Consider the following 19,939-nt stretch of genomic DNA (forward strand, 5'->3'; position numbering starts at 1 on the left):
AACTAGCGGTTACCACACTCGCAATACTTTTATATTCACCGACAAATTATAATTTCTGAGTATTATAATTATTCAATATAATAATAATTATTATTATACTTCAGTAACAATGATTGCATCTCATAAATATTACTTAAAATGTTTCTTCATGATAGTTATTTAACTTCATAAAGATATAGATATAGATATAGGATTCAATTTCTAAGCATTATTGTTATAAAAATTACCGATATTATTATTATTTTAATGAAACTAATTAATTATACCAATTTATAAGATGAATATTATAAAATTTGGTAAATTGGTAATATATAACAGATTATAATTATATATCAATATAAAATTCGTCCACACTCCCTGCGTGTCTAGAATTTATTCAAAAATATACTTTAATCTCCTATGTAGTGAACTTCGACATTGTTAATGATAGTTTTAAAATTATTTTATAAAATTATACCTAAAATGATATAAAAATATCCATTGGAAAATATATTTAAGTTAATAAAATAAAGTCCATTCCTATTATTTTATTCATTTAAATGAAATTAATGCTGCGTAGATAATTGTGAAATATTATTAATGCTTAAACATAAATAGTATCTTTCAATTCCTTTTCATTCTCCTTCTCATAATATCAACGATCCACAAATTGTTCGCACATGACATAGAATTTATCTCTTCTTAAATTAAAACGTATTAGATTTATTTTTAATAAAATAAATAAATGAATAAATTTATGATATATATATACATATATATATATACACACACACTAAATTATAAACAGTATATAATCATCTTTTAAGAAAAATAGTAGCTAAATACTTTGAATAATTTTTACTAATACTGTATTTCTCAGAAATTAAATATTAAATATCAACGGTAATAAATTCTAACCTAACTCACGATTTTCCTTTTACACCATGGAAATTATTGTTTTACTGCTGTTGAAAGCAAGTATAATATATAAATTTTAGATTATGTACCAAGCAAAAACAATTGAGTAATAAATCTTATATAATTAATTGGACACCTAATGTCTCAAAAACAGAAATTTGGATTGACTACCGAAAATAATGCAGTTGAAACTGATTTTTCAATTAGAACAATTTAAATTTTTTCATGAGGAGGAAGAGAAAGAAAAAAAATTGTCTATTTATATACGGATACCATAGTATGATGTAATCTCTTTCTATTACTTTTTTTTCTAAAAAGTGAATATTTTTAATTTATTCTTCTCATCAAATTACAATATTAGATATGATGTTTACACTATTAATATTTCATGACGTACATTTTCTTAGTCATAGATTTAATTAATTATATTTATTTTATACTTTAGCTAATAATATAATGGTTTTAACACATTTAATTATTTATTATATATATGTATATCCCAAATTGTTAATCATTTCTATAAACTCAAAATTGACATTATATATCTTAAGTATATTCAAACGATCCCTTCTATTGATTACATTTGCATACACAACTAAAAGAATTTTTCACTAATTGCAACTAAACCTGATCATTATCACTAATGTTGAAAATTATCACAAATGCTGAGAAAATCAAATGACATGGACTCATCATAAAATGTTTTGTATGAAAGTTACGTGAAGGTAACCTATACACATCTATTTTCAATGAGTCATTTGTCTCAATGATATCAATATAATAACCTTAATGTACAAAATGTAATATCTGAATAAAATCTATGTATATAAAACTAAATATGTTTCAAAAGACAATGTATGCATAAAATCAAACATAGAACACAAAACACATAAGAGTGATTAACTTCCACAAAACCAAAGATTCCTCAAACAACAAAACAGTCATATAAGCAACATGTTCATGAAAGATCTTCGGTGGAAATCCCTTAATAAGATGATCTATTATCATAAAGTTTGTCCCTAAGTGTTATATGGAAATATGTTCATTTTATACCATTTCTTTAACAATCAGGAACTTGATGTTAATGTATTTTGACTTGCTTGAGCTTCTATTGTTGTTAGAATACAATACAAAACGTTGTTAGAGTATAACTTAAGTTATCTTTCAATTCTCTCCACAATGTGTAATCTTGTGACAAAATTTCTCAATCATATTCTTTAATTTGATGTCTCAGCATGCCACAAATTCTGTAGCCACGCTAGATGAAACAATAAGGATTTGCTTAATGTTAAGTTAAAAAATCGAACCACCAACTAACATGAAAATGTAACTTAAAAGTGAATTTTAAACTATCTTGACATTCCATAAAGTTTACGTCAGAATATCCAATAACCTCTAATTGGTCATACCTTTTTTATATTAGCATATACTATTTTGTTCTCTCGAAATATATCAAACTATTTTGGTTACTATCTAATAATTTATTTCTAGATTGTTTAAATATTTGTCTAATACTTTACTTATATATATGTTATCCCAAGACGTACATACTTATATATGCATTAAACTTTCTACAACCAAAATATAAGAAATCTTCAATATTTATTAAGTTTCTCAATTTTCTTTGTTTCTTAATTTCAGTATTTGTTTTACTTTATTTTCAATACTATAAATTTAATTTAAATTTTATTATTTTAAAATTTTATCAATAGTAAAAAATATATATTATTATAGTATAAATTATTTTTCATATATATATATATTATAAAACATTTATTTATAAAAAAATTAATTATATAGAATAAGTATTTTTTTTATCACTTTTACCTTTTATATTTTTCAAGAATAATTTATTTAATTTGTTTTACCAAAAAAAAAAGTATCTTTACGTTTTGTTTCATTTACGTTTTTCAAGGAAATAAACTATTATGGGATTTAGCAACTACACTTTTAATTAATGAATAAAGTCACCATTATTAACTTATAATCAATTAATTAAGATACAAGAATAAATCAACTCACTAGTAATTTTTGGTACACAAATAGTAAATAAACTTATTTAAATTAAAAAAATCGCAAAAAATGATGAAGTTTTGACAAAAATAAATTATCGATATAAATAACAACTTGTGCACGTAATTTCTGTATTAACGAGGAGCGGTTGGTGGAATAGTAATATACTTTATATATTCATAGTACAAATAATCATTAGTGTTGTTATAATCAAATCTACTGAAAGTACGTAGTTAGCACGCAAGCCTTTCTTAATTTCATAATATAGTAATCAAACTTTAGCCGCAAAACATGCTCACTAGTTTTTATTCAACAATATTCACCCACTTTTTATTATTTTTTCTTAATCTTTTATTCTCTTCATTCTCACTCTAAAAATATATTTTCAAGTTTTTCAGTTACACAGTAATCAATTAGTTAGTTAATTAATTAATTAAAGTGTGACTATTTTTTTATTCAGGGTTTTAAAATTCAACCTCTTGGAAGAAAAAGGGTCTCCAAGCACATTCAAACACGTCTATGCAACAAGAATCTTAGGTTTATTCTTAACATCAGTGACTCATTATTATAGTTATTTATAAAGAGACTCTAACTCCAAACAGAGTCCTTCATTCACTTCACCCTATCAAAGCTTCACCTTTTGGTATCTTCTACAATATCCTTTCATAGTCATCTTTTTCTTCTTTATCACCATGTCTTTGCTTTCAGATCTCATCAACCTCAACCTCTCAGAATCCACAGAAAAGATCATTGCTGAGTACATATGGTGAGCCTCTGTCTCAAACACCACAAAAAATGAACTATCATATCACCTGAGCCATGTGCAAGAAACAGGGGACTCTGTTTTTTCTTTTTCCTTTTTAAATCTATGAACAAATGGTGTTATTGTTACACTAATGTAATAATCAACCAACCCCTTTTGTGGTATGTTTTATGTTGAGTACTACTTCCTTTCCCATGTTGTTCCATCAAACACAAATAAGAAAAAGATGGTTTTTTGTAATAGATGATGCTAGAATCTTGTTCTTGGGTTTGATCTAGTTGATGATGTAGCGAAGGAGAGTTGTTTAATTATTTATGTATGATTTTAAACAGGGTTGGTGGATCTGGTATGGACCTCAGAAGTAAAGCCAGAGTAATTGGTTTTTTCTTTTTCTTTTTCTTCATCTCAAGTGATAATTAATAAATTAATTTGGTAAACTTTTCCATGTTCACTATTTTAAATTTGTGACCTTTTTGTTGTTGTGGTTTGTGAACAAACAGACTCTTCCTGGACCAGTGGATGACCCTGCAAAACTTCCAAAATGGAACTATGATGGGTCTAGCACAGATCAAGCTCCTGGGGATGATAGTGAAGTCATCTTATAGTATGATTTAATCCCCTTATGGAATTTTATGTATTTAATGATATTCTTTTTCATAAAATAATTGATGGTTGGTGTTTTCTTTGATGAAGTCCACAAGCTATTTTCAAGGACCCCTTTAGGAGAGGCAACAATATTCTTGTAAGTTTTCAAATTTGAACAATTGGCTTATAATAATAATAAAGCAAGAACTTTTTTTTCTTGGTTAATCAAATTGTATACTTTTTTGTGGGTCAATGTTTCACACTTGAATAAAATCTATAGGTGATTTGTGATGTTTACACCCCAGCTGGTGAGCCGCTTCAAACCAACAAGAGGTATGATGCTGCCAAAATTTTTAGCCACCCTGATGTTGTTGCTGAGGTACCATGGTAAGTATTTTTTCCAACATTTTATTTAGATTATTCAATTTTTCAACAAATAATTAGTTTCTATAAAAAAAACACTTTTTTATTCTACTTTTTTTAAATGAAATTATTATGATTTACCCTTTCATGAATATATACATTCACAGGTATGGAATTGAACAAGAATACACCTTATTGCAGAAAGATGTGAATTGGCCACTTGGGTGGCCACTTGGTGGATTTCCTGGACCACAGGTATGAAATGTTCCCTTCAATAACATAGTACCATTTAATCACAAACATTAATATATTGTAATTTAATTTCAGGATAATCACTTCCCTTTAAGATGTTATTTTAAGTCTTACGGATAAGATCAATTTATAATATATTGGATACAAATCATATCTGGTTTTGTAGGATTGAGTTAAGTTTAAAATTTAGATTTTAATACGATTATTCTTTCGAGAATTTTTTTTTTGTGGCCTATATTTGTCGATGTCGTCAATGACACCATTGTTTACCACTACTAGAGTTTCAGTTTCGACTGAAGATCATCGTGTCGTCAACAATGCCTTAATAGAAATTCTTACGCGCTTTCAATGTCTTTTGAAGTTGTGATTGTGCGTGAGTGCACGTTCGGTCTCTTCTTAAGAAGCTATTCGAGCATTAAGATTACTTTTTTTCCTCTTTCAAGTGTCTTGATTGAAGAATCTTGAAGTTTTAAGGTTTTTTTCTCCTGTTCGTCCATCACTTCTTCAACTGCTGTCTATTATAACCTTTCTTTTGTTACCATTGTGTTTGACTCATTCATATATACTTTATCTCCCGTGATAAAAATAGTTTTTGTTAGTTTATTTATAATAGTTGTGACTCTTCAACAATGATCTTTTTATTCACTAAATGTCAACAATGCATTCTTCAACCGTGATTTGTAAGAAAATATTTATATGGAGCAACTTCCCAGATTTGTTGTTCAGGGGAGTTTTCAGGGTCAATATTTCGTTTTCTATGTCGTCTTCGCAAATTATTAACGATTTGGTGTAATTCAAGTGCAGAAGCATATATTTTCACTCTGTCTTTATTGATTATATTAGTAACAAATTTGACACATATGATTTATATGCACCATCTTCAAGGGATTGGAAGTATTAGATATATTATCTTTATTTCATTTTTATTTTTTATCTTTAGTTAGTTTGTTATTATTTCTTACTTGTATTTTAGATTTAGCTCACATTTCTTCTATTATGGATAGAGGACACATGAGAGATTAATCTCATACATAGTTTTTATATGGGTTAAAATTCTATCCTAACGAGATTTGTGTTTATTGAGTATATCATTTTACCTGGTATCAAATCACTATTGGAATTAATGTCTAGTCCTATGCTCAAGATCTATATATCTCAACTTAAGGAGGTATATTGAAGTCTCACATTGACTATATATAAGACCAGTTTATAAGTTGAGTTAAGCTTAAAGTCTATCTCTTCACACTTTTTAACTAGTATTTCACTTTACGCTAGATCTATTTTCTTTTTTCATTTTCAAGGAGTGTTTTTTATGTTACCATTGTTTTGTGTAACTTTCACAAATTTGGTTGTACTATATATTGTAATAATTGAAACTCAATGATTGATTTCATACACGCCTTTGTCTTATTGTTTGCATTAGATATTTTTGGTTGGTTTTTCTTGTCACACAATTACTTTGAACAAAGACAAAAGTCATAAAACTTTTATTCTTAAAAAAGAAAATCCTATTTGTATTTTCTTTTCTTATTCATATTCACTTAATTTTTTTTAATTTCTTTTTGTCAAATTTGCTCTTCAAGTTGTTTATGATCACTGCATTTGATGTTATAAATCAAAGTCAAATAATGTGAATTGGTTCTTTGTCAAAATATGCGAAAATGTCTCAATTGTTGTGCATGAACAATGGGTAAAATTAATGTTAATGAAAAATAATCAATTATTGTTTGAATTAATCTATTCATTTCTCTTCTCTTTTCTTCTTAATGCTAACTCAATCAATGTTTAACTTGAACAGGGACCATACTACTGTGGAGTTGGTGCTGACAAAGCCTATGGTCGTGATATTGTAGATGCACATTACAAAGCTTGTGTTTATGCAGGAATTAACATTAGTGGCATCAATGGAGAGGTTATGCCAGGCCAGGTACAATCAGAAATTTAAATACTTAAATGGTAGTGACTGATAATAGTGTTATCAAAGCATTTCCATGGTGTGATTTAATGAACAAACTTATCTTCTTTGGAAAACTAATGAGTCTTCTATTTATTACTACAATGTAATTGACTTTTATTGAAAATTAAAAATATTTATTAATTTTATGCTTATTTTGTAGTGGGAATTCCAAATTGGTCCTTCTGTTGGAATCTCTGCTGGAGATGAAGTCTGGGCTGCTCGCTACACTTTGGAGGTAATACAAAGTTTCACTAATTTTTTATTATTAAATATCATATATGATGAACATGATTGATGAAAATGAATGAAAACGTTGATGAAATGTTGTTATGCTACAGAGGATTACAGAGTTGGCAGGAGCTGTTGTTTCATTTGATCCCAAGCCTATTCCGGTTAGATATTTTTCTTGTAAAACTGTTGATAACTTGGTAGAAAGATTGAATCATATAATAAAAGAATAATTCACCTTAATTGTATCATTGATTTATTTCAATATTTTGACTTTATTTCATGGTTGTGGTATTAGGGAGATTGGAATGGAGCTGGGGCACATACAAACTACAGGTAATATATGAATCTGGATTTTTTACAAAGTTTTTTGTGCTATTTTTCTGCTGTATCTTCAAAATATATTAATATATCAAAATCAGTATATTTTTAAAGTTATCGTAGAAGAACAACACCAAAAACTTATAAACATGTTATATATTTGAGTTATTATTGTTTGAAATATATGATTTTCTGAGAGATGTAATGAATGGTGAGTACAGCACCAAGTCCATGAGAGAAGAGGGTGGTTATGAGGTGATTAAGAAAGCCATTGAAAAGCTTGGATTGAGACACAAAGAGCACATTGCAGCATATGGAAAAGGTAATGAGAGACGTCTAACTGGAAGACATGAAACTGCAGACATCAACACCTTCTCTTGGGTAAGTCATCATCCTTTGGTATCTTATGATGTTTTATGAGATTAGCAATTAACGGTGTGACATTTTTGTCTGAAGGGTGTGGCAAACCGTGGAAGCTCAGTTAGAGTTGGAAGAGACACTGAGAAACAAGGGAAAGGTTACTTTGAGGACAGAAGGCCTGCTTCTAACATGGATCCTTATGTTGTCACCTCCATGATTGCAGAGACCACCATCCTCTGGAAACCATGAACTCGTGTTTAGACCACTCAAAGTTGTGTTTTCAATACCATTTGATCCACAATTTAGTTGTCTCCAAGGAATTGTTGGTTTTTGAGGTCTTTTAAGCCTTCCTGTGTCCTCTGTATGTTTGACAATGACTTCACCACTAATAACAGAATTGATTCTTAAGTTCACACTTTAGACTTATATTCTTATATTACATTAGTTATTTTATTCTAACACATTTAGTGTGGTAAAAAAAATTAGACCAATTAGAACGTTCTTATCAAAACGTCATTAGCCTTTGAGCTACATAGATAAATTGGGCATGGTACATAAAAGAATTAAACAAGATTAAAATTGTATATTGAATTAAAAAATTAATTTTTCTTTTTTACCCACTAATGGATCCTGGACATGGAATGAATGGATAACTTGTGTCAAAAAGCTCAATAGAATGACATAACAAAGTTTGGTAATAAAATTTGAAGTTTATCTGTGGAACATGATAGGCCAAAATGTATGCATAAATGAACGGTTTGTTATGTTACACAATTTTATTTTGTTCATATGTGCAGGAAATGATTAAATGTACTTATCTGCATTCCAAGAATTTAGTGAATGAATATTGTGACAGGTTTTAAGCCTCTGCAACCGATTTGACAATGTTTATTCACATCATGTGAATTGAAGTGATAAAACATTATCAGTTATATAAGACAGCAACGTATAGGCAATCATAATAGATGTAAACCATAGATACAAGAAGCATAAAAAAAAATATATCTAGAATATATATGGGACAGTGACATAGAACACAACTTCACGCTTATGATGAAGTCCCAGTCCCCCAATGTGTATCAGGGGACTGTTATAGTTTCACTGCAGATCACCTAAAATTTTCAGAAATTGAAAAGCAAAAAAGGAAAGAAGTCGGAAGCAAGAAATAAAAAAGGGAGAAGTTATCACATACAAATCAAAAACAAATTTCTATGATACTAATTTTCTAATTTTGATATAGTTGCATATGAATTCCATTTGTGTTCAGAATGTTCTTATGCAGATTATAATCCCACAAAGAACTGTATTTTTAAAATACCACCGTTTACTGCTTGTTAATTTAATTGCAGTTTTCTAAAGAAACTATCAATTGGAGGCACCTCATAACTTAATAAAGTGATAAGTCATAGCATTAAGAAACTTTCAATTGTAAGTCACTGTACTAGGAATCATGTTCCTCTTATGCATTTCCTGAAAGAGATTCATGGCCTCATCCACTCTTTTACTCTTACATAATCCATTAATCATGATAGTGTAACTGTAAACATTAGGAGTTACTCCAATTTGGGTCATGGCATTAAATATGTGTTTAACACTTTTCACCTCGTTAACTAAGGAATATCAATCCATTAAAATGTAAGTGTAACACTACAAGGTTTCACACAAGCTTTCACCATCACACCTAGCAAATTCTTAGCTTCTTTTATCTTTCCTTCCTTACATAAAGGATCGATCATTATATTATAGATATAAACATCAAGCATGATGTTATTTGATATCATTTTATTTATCAAATCATAAGCCTCTTTTGCAAGATAATCTTTGAATACAGAGTCCATTATAGTGGCAAACATTACCATAATAGATTTACATAATCCGCCTTCTATTATTCTGAACAACTTGATGGCAGTTTCGGTTTCTCCTACCTTGCACAAGTCATTGATCAAAATCCCATAACTAACCCCGTCAAGTCGAAATCCTTGTGTCATCACCTTGCATGAAAGTTGAGGGCTTGCTTGACTTCATCCTTAAGACAGAGACCTTTCATAAGGGTACTTAAGGTTATGACATTTGGATAATAACCAAGTTTGAGAATCCTGGCAAGAATAGAGAAAGAGAAGGACATTTGGCCTAAGTACCAGAAACAATAGATGACGATGTTAAGAATGACAAGATTACTCTGAATTCCCTTGAGCTCCATTTGCTTAAAAAGGGAAGTAGTTGTAGAATAGTGTTTCATCCTTGTAAGAGATCCCAAAATCTGTCCAAATTGGTAGATGGAAGGAAGTGGACGCATATGAAACATGCTACGAAATTGGGAGACCGAGTTGTGAACATTGTCATGGTCAGGTGAAGGAGGCCGAGAGTGACAGTGTAAGTGAATTTTCTGTTTGTTGCTCATGGCTTCTCTCAATCCTTCATATACTATTTTTTAAAATTTTGTGCATTGTCTAGGGTTCATACATATTTTTATATATTTAAAATAAATAGTTTTAGTGTATGAACTATATTATAATTAAAATATATAAAAAGACATTTCTAAGAATATATATTATATTTTATATTCGTAATTGATAATTTATATTATGATATAAAGTTACTTCTAAATTAACCTAAAATTGATAGTCGAGAGAAATTATATATACTGATAGAGAAAATAGATAGATAAATTAGATAATTATTATTGGATTAAATGTTCACTAGATCAAAAGCTTATTGAAAACTTAAAACAAAACCATCGAGAACTCTACTATTTCAGCTACAGCTATTGGTCTAAAAAAGTCAAACAATAAACTAAAACAATTAAAATAAGCTACTAATATTCAGAATTAAAACCACAAAATCAAAAAAGCAACATAGTAACTACAAACTGAAAAAGAAAATATGAAAGAAAGTAGTAAAAAAGAATCATCAAAACAGTGTTCAGAGTCATATCAAATCTAAAATGCAATTAGATTCTTAAGCTTTTAAATTAACAAATGAATGAAAAACAACAAAAGTAAAAATGTTCAGACCAGCTAAAGAGAATTTAAAAGTAGTAAAGCAAAACAGTAAACAGAAAAAAAAAAAATTTACCCTTCTCCCACACTTGAATTAAGCATTGTTCTCAGTAAACTGAAAACAACAAAGAAGAGAAAATAAGAAACATATCTAAACTAAACTAAAAACAACCTTATGTTGTCACCTCCATGATTTTAGAGACCACTGTCCTCTGGAAACCATGAACACGTATTTAGACCACTCAAAGTTGTGTTTTTAATACCATTAATTTAGTTATGTCTCCAAGGAATTGTTGTTTTCTGAGGTCTTTTAAGCCTCACTGTGTCCTCTGTATGTTTCAAAACAGAATGCTGCAGAAAAAACCAGAAAGAGCCATGGCATATGCTACCACTTGATAACAAAATATCCAAAATTTCTATTACATTGATTTACCGGTGGGCCTCTTTTCAATGTATTGAACCTTACTTACATAATTTGAAACTTGTAATGACTAATATCAATATCAATAAGGTAATATAGTATGATAGTACACTTCCTCAATTATGATAAGTGGTAGAGAACCTCTAGAAAGTTAAATGAACTTGGAAAAAAATAAAAGCCATTAGAATTTATGGAGGGAGGTCAGGGTTTTGGTCTTGACAGACAATGCAATGCAAAAAAACAAAAAAAAAATACACAGAACGATCTTCACACCCAATTCTTAACAAGACAAGAATCATTTGCAGAAAGGTTACACTTCTCCGATCAAACACACACAACATATACAAACCACTCAAGAACATTATGTAGCAAGACATAAATGTAACTAAATATAGAAATGAGATTTCACCTTTTATCGTGTCAACAAGCCTCTAAATATCATTTCATGAAGAAATGCCTCTGCCTTATCACTCTCATCCTTTCCAAAAAGAGCCGTAATCATTATTTCAAAAGTTACTGCATTAGGTAAGCAACCATTGTCTTCCATTTTGGACCATAAGGTCAATGCCTCATCAAGTAAACCCTTTTTACAAAGACCATTGATCATAATAGTATAACTATGTACGTTTAAAGGATAACCTTTAATTAAAAGATCTTGGAAAGTCTCTTGTGCCTTCTCAAGTCTTCCCCCTCTGCACATTCCATCAATAAGTATATTCCAGGTGTACATACTCGGCTGAATTCCCTTTTCCATCATTGTCTTGAATAATTCAAATGCCTTGTCTATATGATAGTTTTGGCACAAAGCATGTATCAAGCAATTGTAAGTGATTACATCCAGTTGTTGATTTCTATCATGCATCTCATCAATAAGATCCCAAACATCAGCTATTCTCCCAGATTTGCATAATGCATCTATAAGAGTAGTGTAAGTCACTGTATTAGGAACCATGTTCCTCTTATGCATTTCCTGAAAGAGATTCATGGCTTCATCCACTGTTTTACTCTTACATAATCCATTAATCATGATATTGTAGCTTATAACGTTAGCAGTTACTCCAATTTGAGTCATAGCATTAAATATGTGTTTAGCACTTTGCACCTGACTAACTAAAAAATACCCATCCATCAAAGTGTTAAAAGTAACAATATCAGGTTTGACACAAGCTTTTACCATCACACCTAGCGCATTCTTAGCTTCTTTTATCTTTCCTTCCTTACATAAAGCATCAATCATTATATTATAGATATAAACATCAGGCATGATGTTATTTGACATCATTTTAATAAGCAAATGATAAGCCTCTTTTGCAAGATTATCTTTGAATAGAGAGTCAATTATAGTGGCGTACATTACCACATTAGACTTACATAATCCGCCTTCTATTATTCTGAGCAACTTGATGGCAGCTTCGGTTTCTCCTATCTTGCACAAACCATTGATCAAAGTCCCGTAACTAAACTCGTTCAGTAGAAATCCTTGTGCTACTACCTTGTCATGAAAGATAAGTGCTTTCTTGACCTCACCATTGAGACAGAGACCTTTCATGAGGGTACTTAAGGTTATGACATTTGGATGATAACCTCGTTTGAGAATCATGGCAAGAATAGAGAAAGAGAAGGGCATCTGGCCTAAGTGGCAGAAACAATTGATGACGATGCTGAGAATGACAAGATGACTCTTAATTCCATTGAGCTCCATTTGCTTAAAAAGGGAAATAGTTGTAGAATAGTGTTTCATCCTTGTAAGAGATCCCAAAATCTGCCCAAATGCTAAGATGGGAGGAACAGGACGCATATGAAACATACTACGAAATTGGGAGACCACATCGTGAACATTGTCATGGTCAGGTGAAGGAGGCTGAGAGTGATAGTGTAAGTGAAAGGAAGAGAAGGAAGAAGGGTTTGGAAGAAAAGGATAAAACTTGGACATGGAATAAGAAAGACATAACCTTAACTTTGGTATTGGGAGTGACATTGTTAGGTTAAAGATGAAGAGGAGTGGAATGCTGTGGGAAACAAAAGATTGGGTTTGTTGCTCTTGACTTCTCTCAATCCTTCATATTTTATTTTTTAAAAGTTTGTGCATTGTCTAGGGTTCATACTTATTTTTATATATTTATAATAAATAGTTTTAGTTTATGAACAATATTATAATTGAAATATATAAAAAGATGTTTTTAAGAATATTTATTATATTTTATATTCGTAATTGATAATTTATATTATGATATACAGTTACTTTTAAATTAACCTAAAATTGATAGTCAAGAGAGAAATGATATATACTGATAAAGAAAATAGATAAATAAATTAGATAAGTATTATTGGATTAAATGTTCACTAGGTGAAAAGCTTATTGATAACTTAAAACAAAACCATGGTGGAGACAACTCTACAAAAAACTGAAACTGTGAAACGGAAGTCTATCTAAATGGAACTGTGTATATACTAGCTATTGGTTTAAAGAAGCAAAACAATAAACTAAAACAATTGAAATAAGGTACTAATATTCAGAATTAAAACTGCAAAATCAAAAAGCAACATAGAAACTATAAACCGAAACGGAAAAGCAGCAGCACTAAGGCTAGTGAAAACTACATTAGGAACATTATTCAAATCACAAACAATAAGAGTATCCGCTCCAATATGACAAACTTAAAAAATGAAATCAGCATCCACATGAATATCAACAGTAATAGAACTAAAATTCAAGTCTGCAACATAAACTTTCAAATTTTCAAACATTGCAGAACTGTTATTCTTAAAATTAGAATCAACTTCATTAGCAAAAAATGCATCTAAATATGAACAAGAATCAGCATTACTAACTGCAGGTACATTAATAGAATCAATGACAGATGCTAAATCAAGAATATTAGAATGAGGAGAAATATCAGTTAAATCTATAATAGCAACCGTGTCAGCAATAGGCTTCATAAGATCATAACACATATGATCAACAACATAAAACTTAGTATGAACACTTTCAAAATCATAAACTGCAAAATCAAAGCATGCACCAACAGGTATATCAATATAAGAATCAGCACGCGTAAATTCAATGTTAGAGTGAGCAATTGTGTCAACTTCAGCAGCTATGCATTGAGTATGAGCACTAGTATGAAAATCAACATTGAAGTCTACAATAGTACTAAAATCAGAACAGTCATAAGTATCAAGTGTGGGAGTTGTATCAATTTCAAAAGCTTGAATATTAAGTTAAATAATAGCAGCTGACTCATTATAATCATCATAGATAGGTGGAGCACTAAAATCAACTCGAGTATTCAAATCAAAATCAATGAAATTATGAACAAAAGGATCCGCAACAAATTGAAAAACTTCATTAGCAGCTATGAGGTGTGATGTATTAGGGAAACTCATTTATTAGGAAACTCATTTATAACATATGTGTAAAAGATACTTTTAATTATTAGGAAAACTCATTTATTTATTTTTTTTCCACTAAATTTGTTTTCTTAACAAACATATGTATTCTCTAAATTCCAATCGAAGTTGTTTGTTATGTTCGGAGTGATTTAGAATTAGTTTACTAAAAGCATTTTCCCTTGTTTTTATCACAAATCAATTTTCACTCGTTACAAATAAATCTAATATGAAAACATAAATAACGAATTTTCTTGTTTGTTAAGGTTAATGGAGTGATCAGAATTCGTTTACACTGATATTGTTCTTTGTTGTGCTTAATATTTATGAGTTTGATTACTTTATATTTGATTAATGAAGATTTGATTCACATTTTAAAATATTTTACAATGTTTACGTGAAACAATTGCTAAAATCTAAAAAATTATTTAATATTATTGTATCAAGAGTAAAACCATTGCTTCCTCGTACCTTTTCTCAACCAAACACTCACCCACCCCTCTCCCCATAAATCCAAAACCCTAATCATGATTATTGTCACGATAAACAAAACCCTAATTATGATTGGCGTGACATTAACGCAAATGATAAACCATATTGGATTCCACTACTTTACTACTTGCTTAGTTTTCAAGTGTTAGTTGACCAATGCAAACCATTCTTCACGGTTTATATCCATCCTTCCTTTAATTCAAATTCAATTTACAAGTTGAGAGATTCTATGAAATAAATATTCAGAACTGTTTTCTATACCTTTTTTCTCTAATAAAAGAAATTAACCAACCCAGAAATTTTAAATTTGTGATTGATTCTCAGCACTTTGCCATTGAAACCTTGAATCTTTCTGTCATTTATAAAGATGTGATACAAATATTTGAACTCTTCAAACTTTTAGTCAAATCATTGGACTAAAATAGAATATAGGTTGGTCCATAATAAATCTAAAAAAGAAAAAGAAAAACTCATCAAAGATCACAGCACCAAAAATAGAATCATGGAAGACCAATTCTTCAAAATTGAATTCATACTTTTCTTCTTTTTCTTAAACCTTCAAAATTGAGAAAGCTTCAAAGATCAATTCAAATTTGAGAATCCTTGGATATCAACAAAACCTCCTCGAAGCTCTAAATACATAAATTTAAAGAAAGAACCTTGGATATCTATATAATATATCCAATAATATTATTATTATTGTTACTATTTACACAAAATACGAAAATAAAATGGAGAATATATCTAAATGCCTAAACAAAAACAGAGGAAAACAGAACAGGAACAGGGGAGGCAAACAAAACCTCCCTCTTCAACCTGTGTACACCAACACACTAATCCAAAACCCTGCACCATATTCTCACCCTATGACTCACCAACTGAAATGGGTTGGCCGGAAATTCCCAACGGCGACCGGGAAATCTGCCGGCTAATTTCACGAAGAACATGTCTGATCTCTGGTTTGCCAGGGGACCAATCAACAATTTCCTCTGACTCCTGCTTGATCTTCATTACCTGGCTGTGAATTGGAACACCCTTTTGTGCAAATCTTTCATCCTTGTTCATCTTCATGTTCTCCATGTTCTGTATCAATCAAAGAAAAGAGCTTCTCCCGAAAATGTTTCTTAGCTATCCTTCTAATTCTGTTTCTCTACACGTGACAATCTACAATCTACAACACCAAAAACACTTCTCATGGACCATACAACAGAAGCGTGTCTATCTATATATATATATTTGTGAGTGTGAACTCAAAGGGAATTCAAGATTGAAACGTAAGGGAGAAGAGAACAGGGAAGTTTGGTGGGAAATCTCTATCTTTATGGGATTGGTTTTTTGAAGATGACTAAATTGGACCGTGTCGTTGACACTATACACCTCACCGTGACCAAAGATTTTGCTAAGGCTCTTCCTGTCCGTTGGATTGGTTTGATGGGGTCAATCTTGTGGCAACTCATGTGGGAAACTAGAAACTACTTTAATATATAATTATGCATTGTGCTGTTTTGAAGTTGTGAATGTAACTTTTTATGTCACGTTTGGTTCGGTTTTTGGGTGTGATGCATCATGAAGTTCTGTTGAAAAGGTTGAATAATATGTGCTGTTTTTGTTTCCTGTTCCTGTCAACTTCTCATATGTGTGTATTTTTTGTGGATGGGTCGATCATGGTGCTATATGGCCATAATCAAATGGATAATTATCAATATATCCATTCGGATTTGATTCCTTTTCTTACCAGTTGCCAAATTGGATGATGGCTTTGCATTAATGCTATGCCACGAGTGGTCATTTTCTTTTGCTAGTAAAAAATAATAATAGTGAACGGTCAATATCACGTAATAATAATCATAATAATATGAAATTGAGTTATAGTTCTGTGTGTTGAAATATAATAAAATAAAATAAAATTGAGTATATTCATAGATAGGGTCAGAGTTTGACCACTTACCACTGTTTTGTTCATTTGTGTCTGTGAGTTGGAGTTCTAATACCAAATGCAAAGTTTCTATTCCAAAACTTGAAAAGTTCACATTTTGACGATGGATTTTAGGTTGAGTCAATCTAATTTAATTAATTTATTAATAAATTAAAAAATTACAATTTTATTTAATTACAATTACAATTAAAATCACAATTACAATGAATTGATAAGTTAAATGATTAGTTCACTATTTTATTTAATTATAATTTTTTTAATTTAAAAAATATAATTAAAGTCTTCTAATTCAAGTGTAAATAAAAGAAAAAATTTTAAGTTAGATTAATAATCCATCAAACATAAAATTTTATTTTCATAAAAGTTTTACAAAATTTTTCTTAACAAAATTTTTAATAATTTCATAACTATTCAAATTTGTTTCTCATATGATTTCCAATAATTATAATTTTGGATATGAAAATATTTTACTTGGTGCTAATTCTTTTGAAGAGTATCTTCAATGTTTTCTTAAAAGAGCTTCTTAAGGACGAGGATCTTTCTTGTACAACTCCGTCATTCCAACCGAATTGAGTTCTTGGTCCAGTGCAAGAGTGATTCCTGAAAAATAGCTTCTTCTTCACGATTTTTCTTTTAATTCATATATTTTTAAGTTTTTTTATATTAGTTTTGTTTTGAGTTTATTGAGATAATATGATAGAATTAATTATTGTATTTGAACCTTAAATTTTTTATTATAATAAGATGTTTTAAAAAATTAAAAAGAAAAAAGAAAAATTAAAATTGTTATTGATTTTATTTATTGAATGTATTAAAACAAGTTTATTATTAATTAAAATTAGCCACAGTTTAAGCTGATCAAGTGGGTGGGGACAACCCGAACAACATAAAATAATAATTAATAAAGTTTGCAAGATTAAATTTAGTTAAATATACTATAATGCCACAAAGAATCTTTAGGGTCTGTTTCAAGGAATTTTGTTGCAGAATTATCAATGGTGGCTTTAGAATGAACTTCTAGAACAAGAATCTTGGCTCTAACCTCATAGGAAAAGTGAGTTGGTATTTAACGGTTTAATTATAAAGGTTTAAAACTAATTAATTAATTAAACATATAGTGATTAGGAAAAAAATTAAACAGTTAAATAAATTTTAAGACTAATTTGTATCATGAACTCTGTAATTCAAACATTGACATTTTACAATTGTATATTTGTTGGAACACAAAGCATAGACAGCAAAGAAAAAATGGGAACGAAAATAAATGCACATGATCAAAACCTAACACGTGGAAAGGAAAGTCAAAGAGATTAAGAAGAACGAGAGAGGGTACTGTAGTAATTTCGAATTGAACAGAAAAAGAAAAACACGAAATGGAACATCATGGTAGAAAAACTGAAACGGTTTTGGTGGCCGAGTCAGTTAAGTTTGTTAGAAAGAGACACGTGTAGGTGCAGGTGTTCCAGTCAACTACAAGTGTCGTGAAATTACGTATTTGTCCCGCTACTCACGTTTCTCAAAACCTTCTTTGGTCGTAGAATCAACGTTCAATATTGGTAATTCGAATTCATCCACTAATCAAAATATGCATGCCACGTGCACTTTATAAATATTCGTATTCATCCACATGACCACTACCATGCCACGTGCACTTTTTTGAGGTTGAATTTTTAGGTAACCATGATCCATAATTAAATTCAATCGTATCAACTTATGGTTCTAATATGTATTATAATAATAGCTTTATAAATTTGAGTATATCAATTTGTTAAACTTATTATTTTATTTATTAAATTAGTTTTATAAAATTGAATTAAATTTACAGTTTATTTTTTAATATTTTCAACAATGATAAAAACAACCTTACGTATTTTTGGTATTCATTTTAGAATAGAAACCAAAAATTAAGAGTATAATGATACGATTTTCTTTAAAGTCCAAGAAAATTTGAAAAGAAAAATGATTGTTTCGTATGTTATATAGACTAACTTATGCACAAATGAAAATTTAAAAAAGATATACGTAAAAGGTTTAAAAGTTAAATAATACCTAAATAAATTGTCCTCTATATAAAAAAATTAATTTCATTTTTTCTCTTCTGAAACTATAAAAGGATTGGTGAAAAAGTTCATTTAAACACATTTAAATTTAATTTAGCAACAAAGTTTAAACGTGGAGGAGAGAAACAACAACGTGGAGAAAATGGTAGAAAAAAATTACAAAGAGTTTTTTTTTTTTTTTAAAGAATCCCCATATCAAAGTTTGAAATTTCTTCTTAGTGGTTTATAGTAAGATGGTATCTTCTTTTTTGGGATAATTTGACCACTTCATAGTGGAAAGGAGCTTTGCAATTATAATGTGATCTCTTCTCCAAATTGAAGTCCTGCGAAAAAATGATAAAAATACTTTAATATATTACATGCAGCCTCGAAAAAATAATGTCAAAAGCAGACAATTTGATTATATTAGCGATGAATATAATTAATTGTTATTTCAAACCAACATAATAATGACCTTGAAAAATAGTCAAAGAACCTTAATTATTTTGTTTCAAATTAACGTTTTATCTTTCAGCCTTATTATGGTGATTTAAAAGATGATGGATAGATTTTGATTGAGTGGCATGCATGCTATTATGAAACTTCAAGTTAAGCCAAACTTCAATCTAAAGGAACTTTTACTGTCTAATTCTACAAGCAAACTCAGGTTCGTTTGATTTATTCTTTTACAGAATTAATCATAAAAGTTTAAAATAATTTATATAAAAATCATTTGTACATAAAAGTATCGTTTGGAATGATACTAAAAATATAATGAAATATATTAGTTAATGTTTCTGCTGAAATGGGACGAGATATCTTCTCATATTGAAGGTACTTTTGCTTGTGTCACAGTCGACCGATTGTCTTGTCTTGTAACTCTTCGTGCTGAATATCCTTTTTTAGCTCCTTCAGAATGTTAA

General features: G+C 29.5%; 2 protein-coding genes across 3 annotated transcripts; one reads left to right on the forward strand and one right to left on the reverse strand.

Annotated features, from left to right (window-relative positions):
- Positions 1-3,476: 3,476 nt before the first annotated feature.
- On the forward strand, positions 3,477-8,152 carry LOC108345471 (glutamine synthetase PR-2). Of its 2 annotated transcripts, XM_052867374.1 has the most exons (13): positions 3,509-3,553; positions 3,619-3,676; positions 4,006-4,045; positions 4,174-4,277; positions 4,367-4,415; positions 4,539-4,645; positions 4,789-4,876; positions 6,672-6,800; positions 6,991-7,065; positions 7,169-7,222; positions 7,357-7,394; positions 7,601-7,760; positions 7,836-8,152. In XM_052867374.1, exons 3-13 carry the CDS (start codon positions 4,022-4,024, stop codon positions 7,986-7,988), a joined length of 981 nt encoding a protein of 326 aa, XP_052723334.1. In that variant the 5' UTR covers positions 3,509-3,553; positions 3,619-3,676; positions 4,006-4,021; the 3' UTR covers positions 7,989-8,152. The 2 variants fall into 2 exon arrangements, with proteins under 2 accessions (XP_017439549.1, XP_052723334.1); XM_017584060.2 differs by having other exon boundaries at positions 3,477-3,676.
- A 503-nt stretch (positions 8,153-8,655) lies between these two features.
- LOC108345468 (putative pentatricopeptide repeat-containing protein At1g12700, mitochondrial) lies at positions 8,656-13,237 on the reverse strand. Its single transcript, XM_017584057.2, has 2 exons — positions 9,878-13,237; positions 8,656-9,779 (listed from the first exon to the last, which is right to left on the reverse strand). The coding sequence occupies exon 1, from the start codon at positions 13,135-13,137 to the stop codon at positions 11,572-11,574; it is 1,566 nt and encodes a 521-aa protein (XP_017439546.1). The 5' UTR covers positions 13,138-13,237; the 3' UTR covers positions 8,656-9,779; positions 9,878-11,571.
- Positions 13,238-19,939: the final 6,702 nt, after the last annotated feature.

The sequence above is a fragment of the Vigna angularis genome, chromosome 8, assembly GCF_016808095.1.
Source record: "Vigna angularis cultivar LongXiaoDou No.4 chromosome 8, ASM1680809v1, whole genome shotgun sequence".
NCBI lineage: Eukaryota > Viridiplantae > Streptophyta > Magnoliopsida > Fabales > Fabaceae > Vigna > Vigna angularis.

What these genes read in the sequence shown, in the direction of transcription:
- LOC108345468 (XM_017584057.2), bottom strand. Translation starts at nt 13,137, where the DNA reads ATGTCACTCCCAATACCAAAGTTAAGGTTATGTCTTTCTTATTCCATG.
- LOC108345471 (XM_017584060.2), top strand. Translation starts at nt 3,603, where the DNA reads ATGTCTTTGCTTTCAGATCTCATCAACCTCAACCTCTCAGAATCCACA. An exon ending in GTGGATTTCCTGGACCACAG is followed by an intron (nt 4,877 to 6,671) that starts GTATGAAATGTT and finishes TAACTTGAACAG; the next exon opens with GGACCATACTACTGTGGAGT. An exon ending in CTGCTCGCTACACTTTGGAG is followed by an intron (nt 7,066 to 7,168) that starts GTAATACAAAGT and finishes GTTATGCTACAG; the next exon opens with AGGATTACAGAGTTGGCAGG.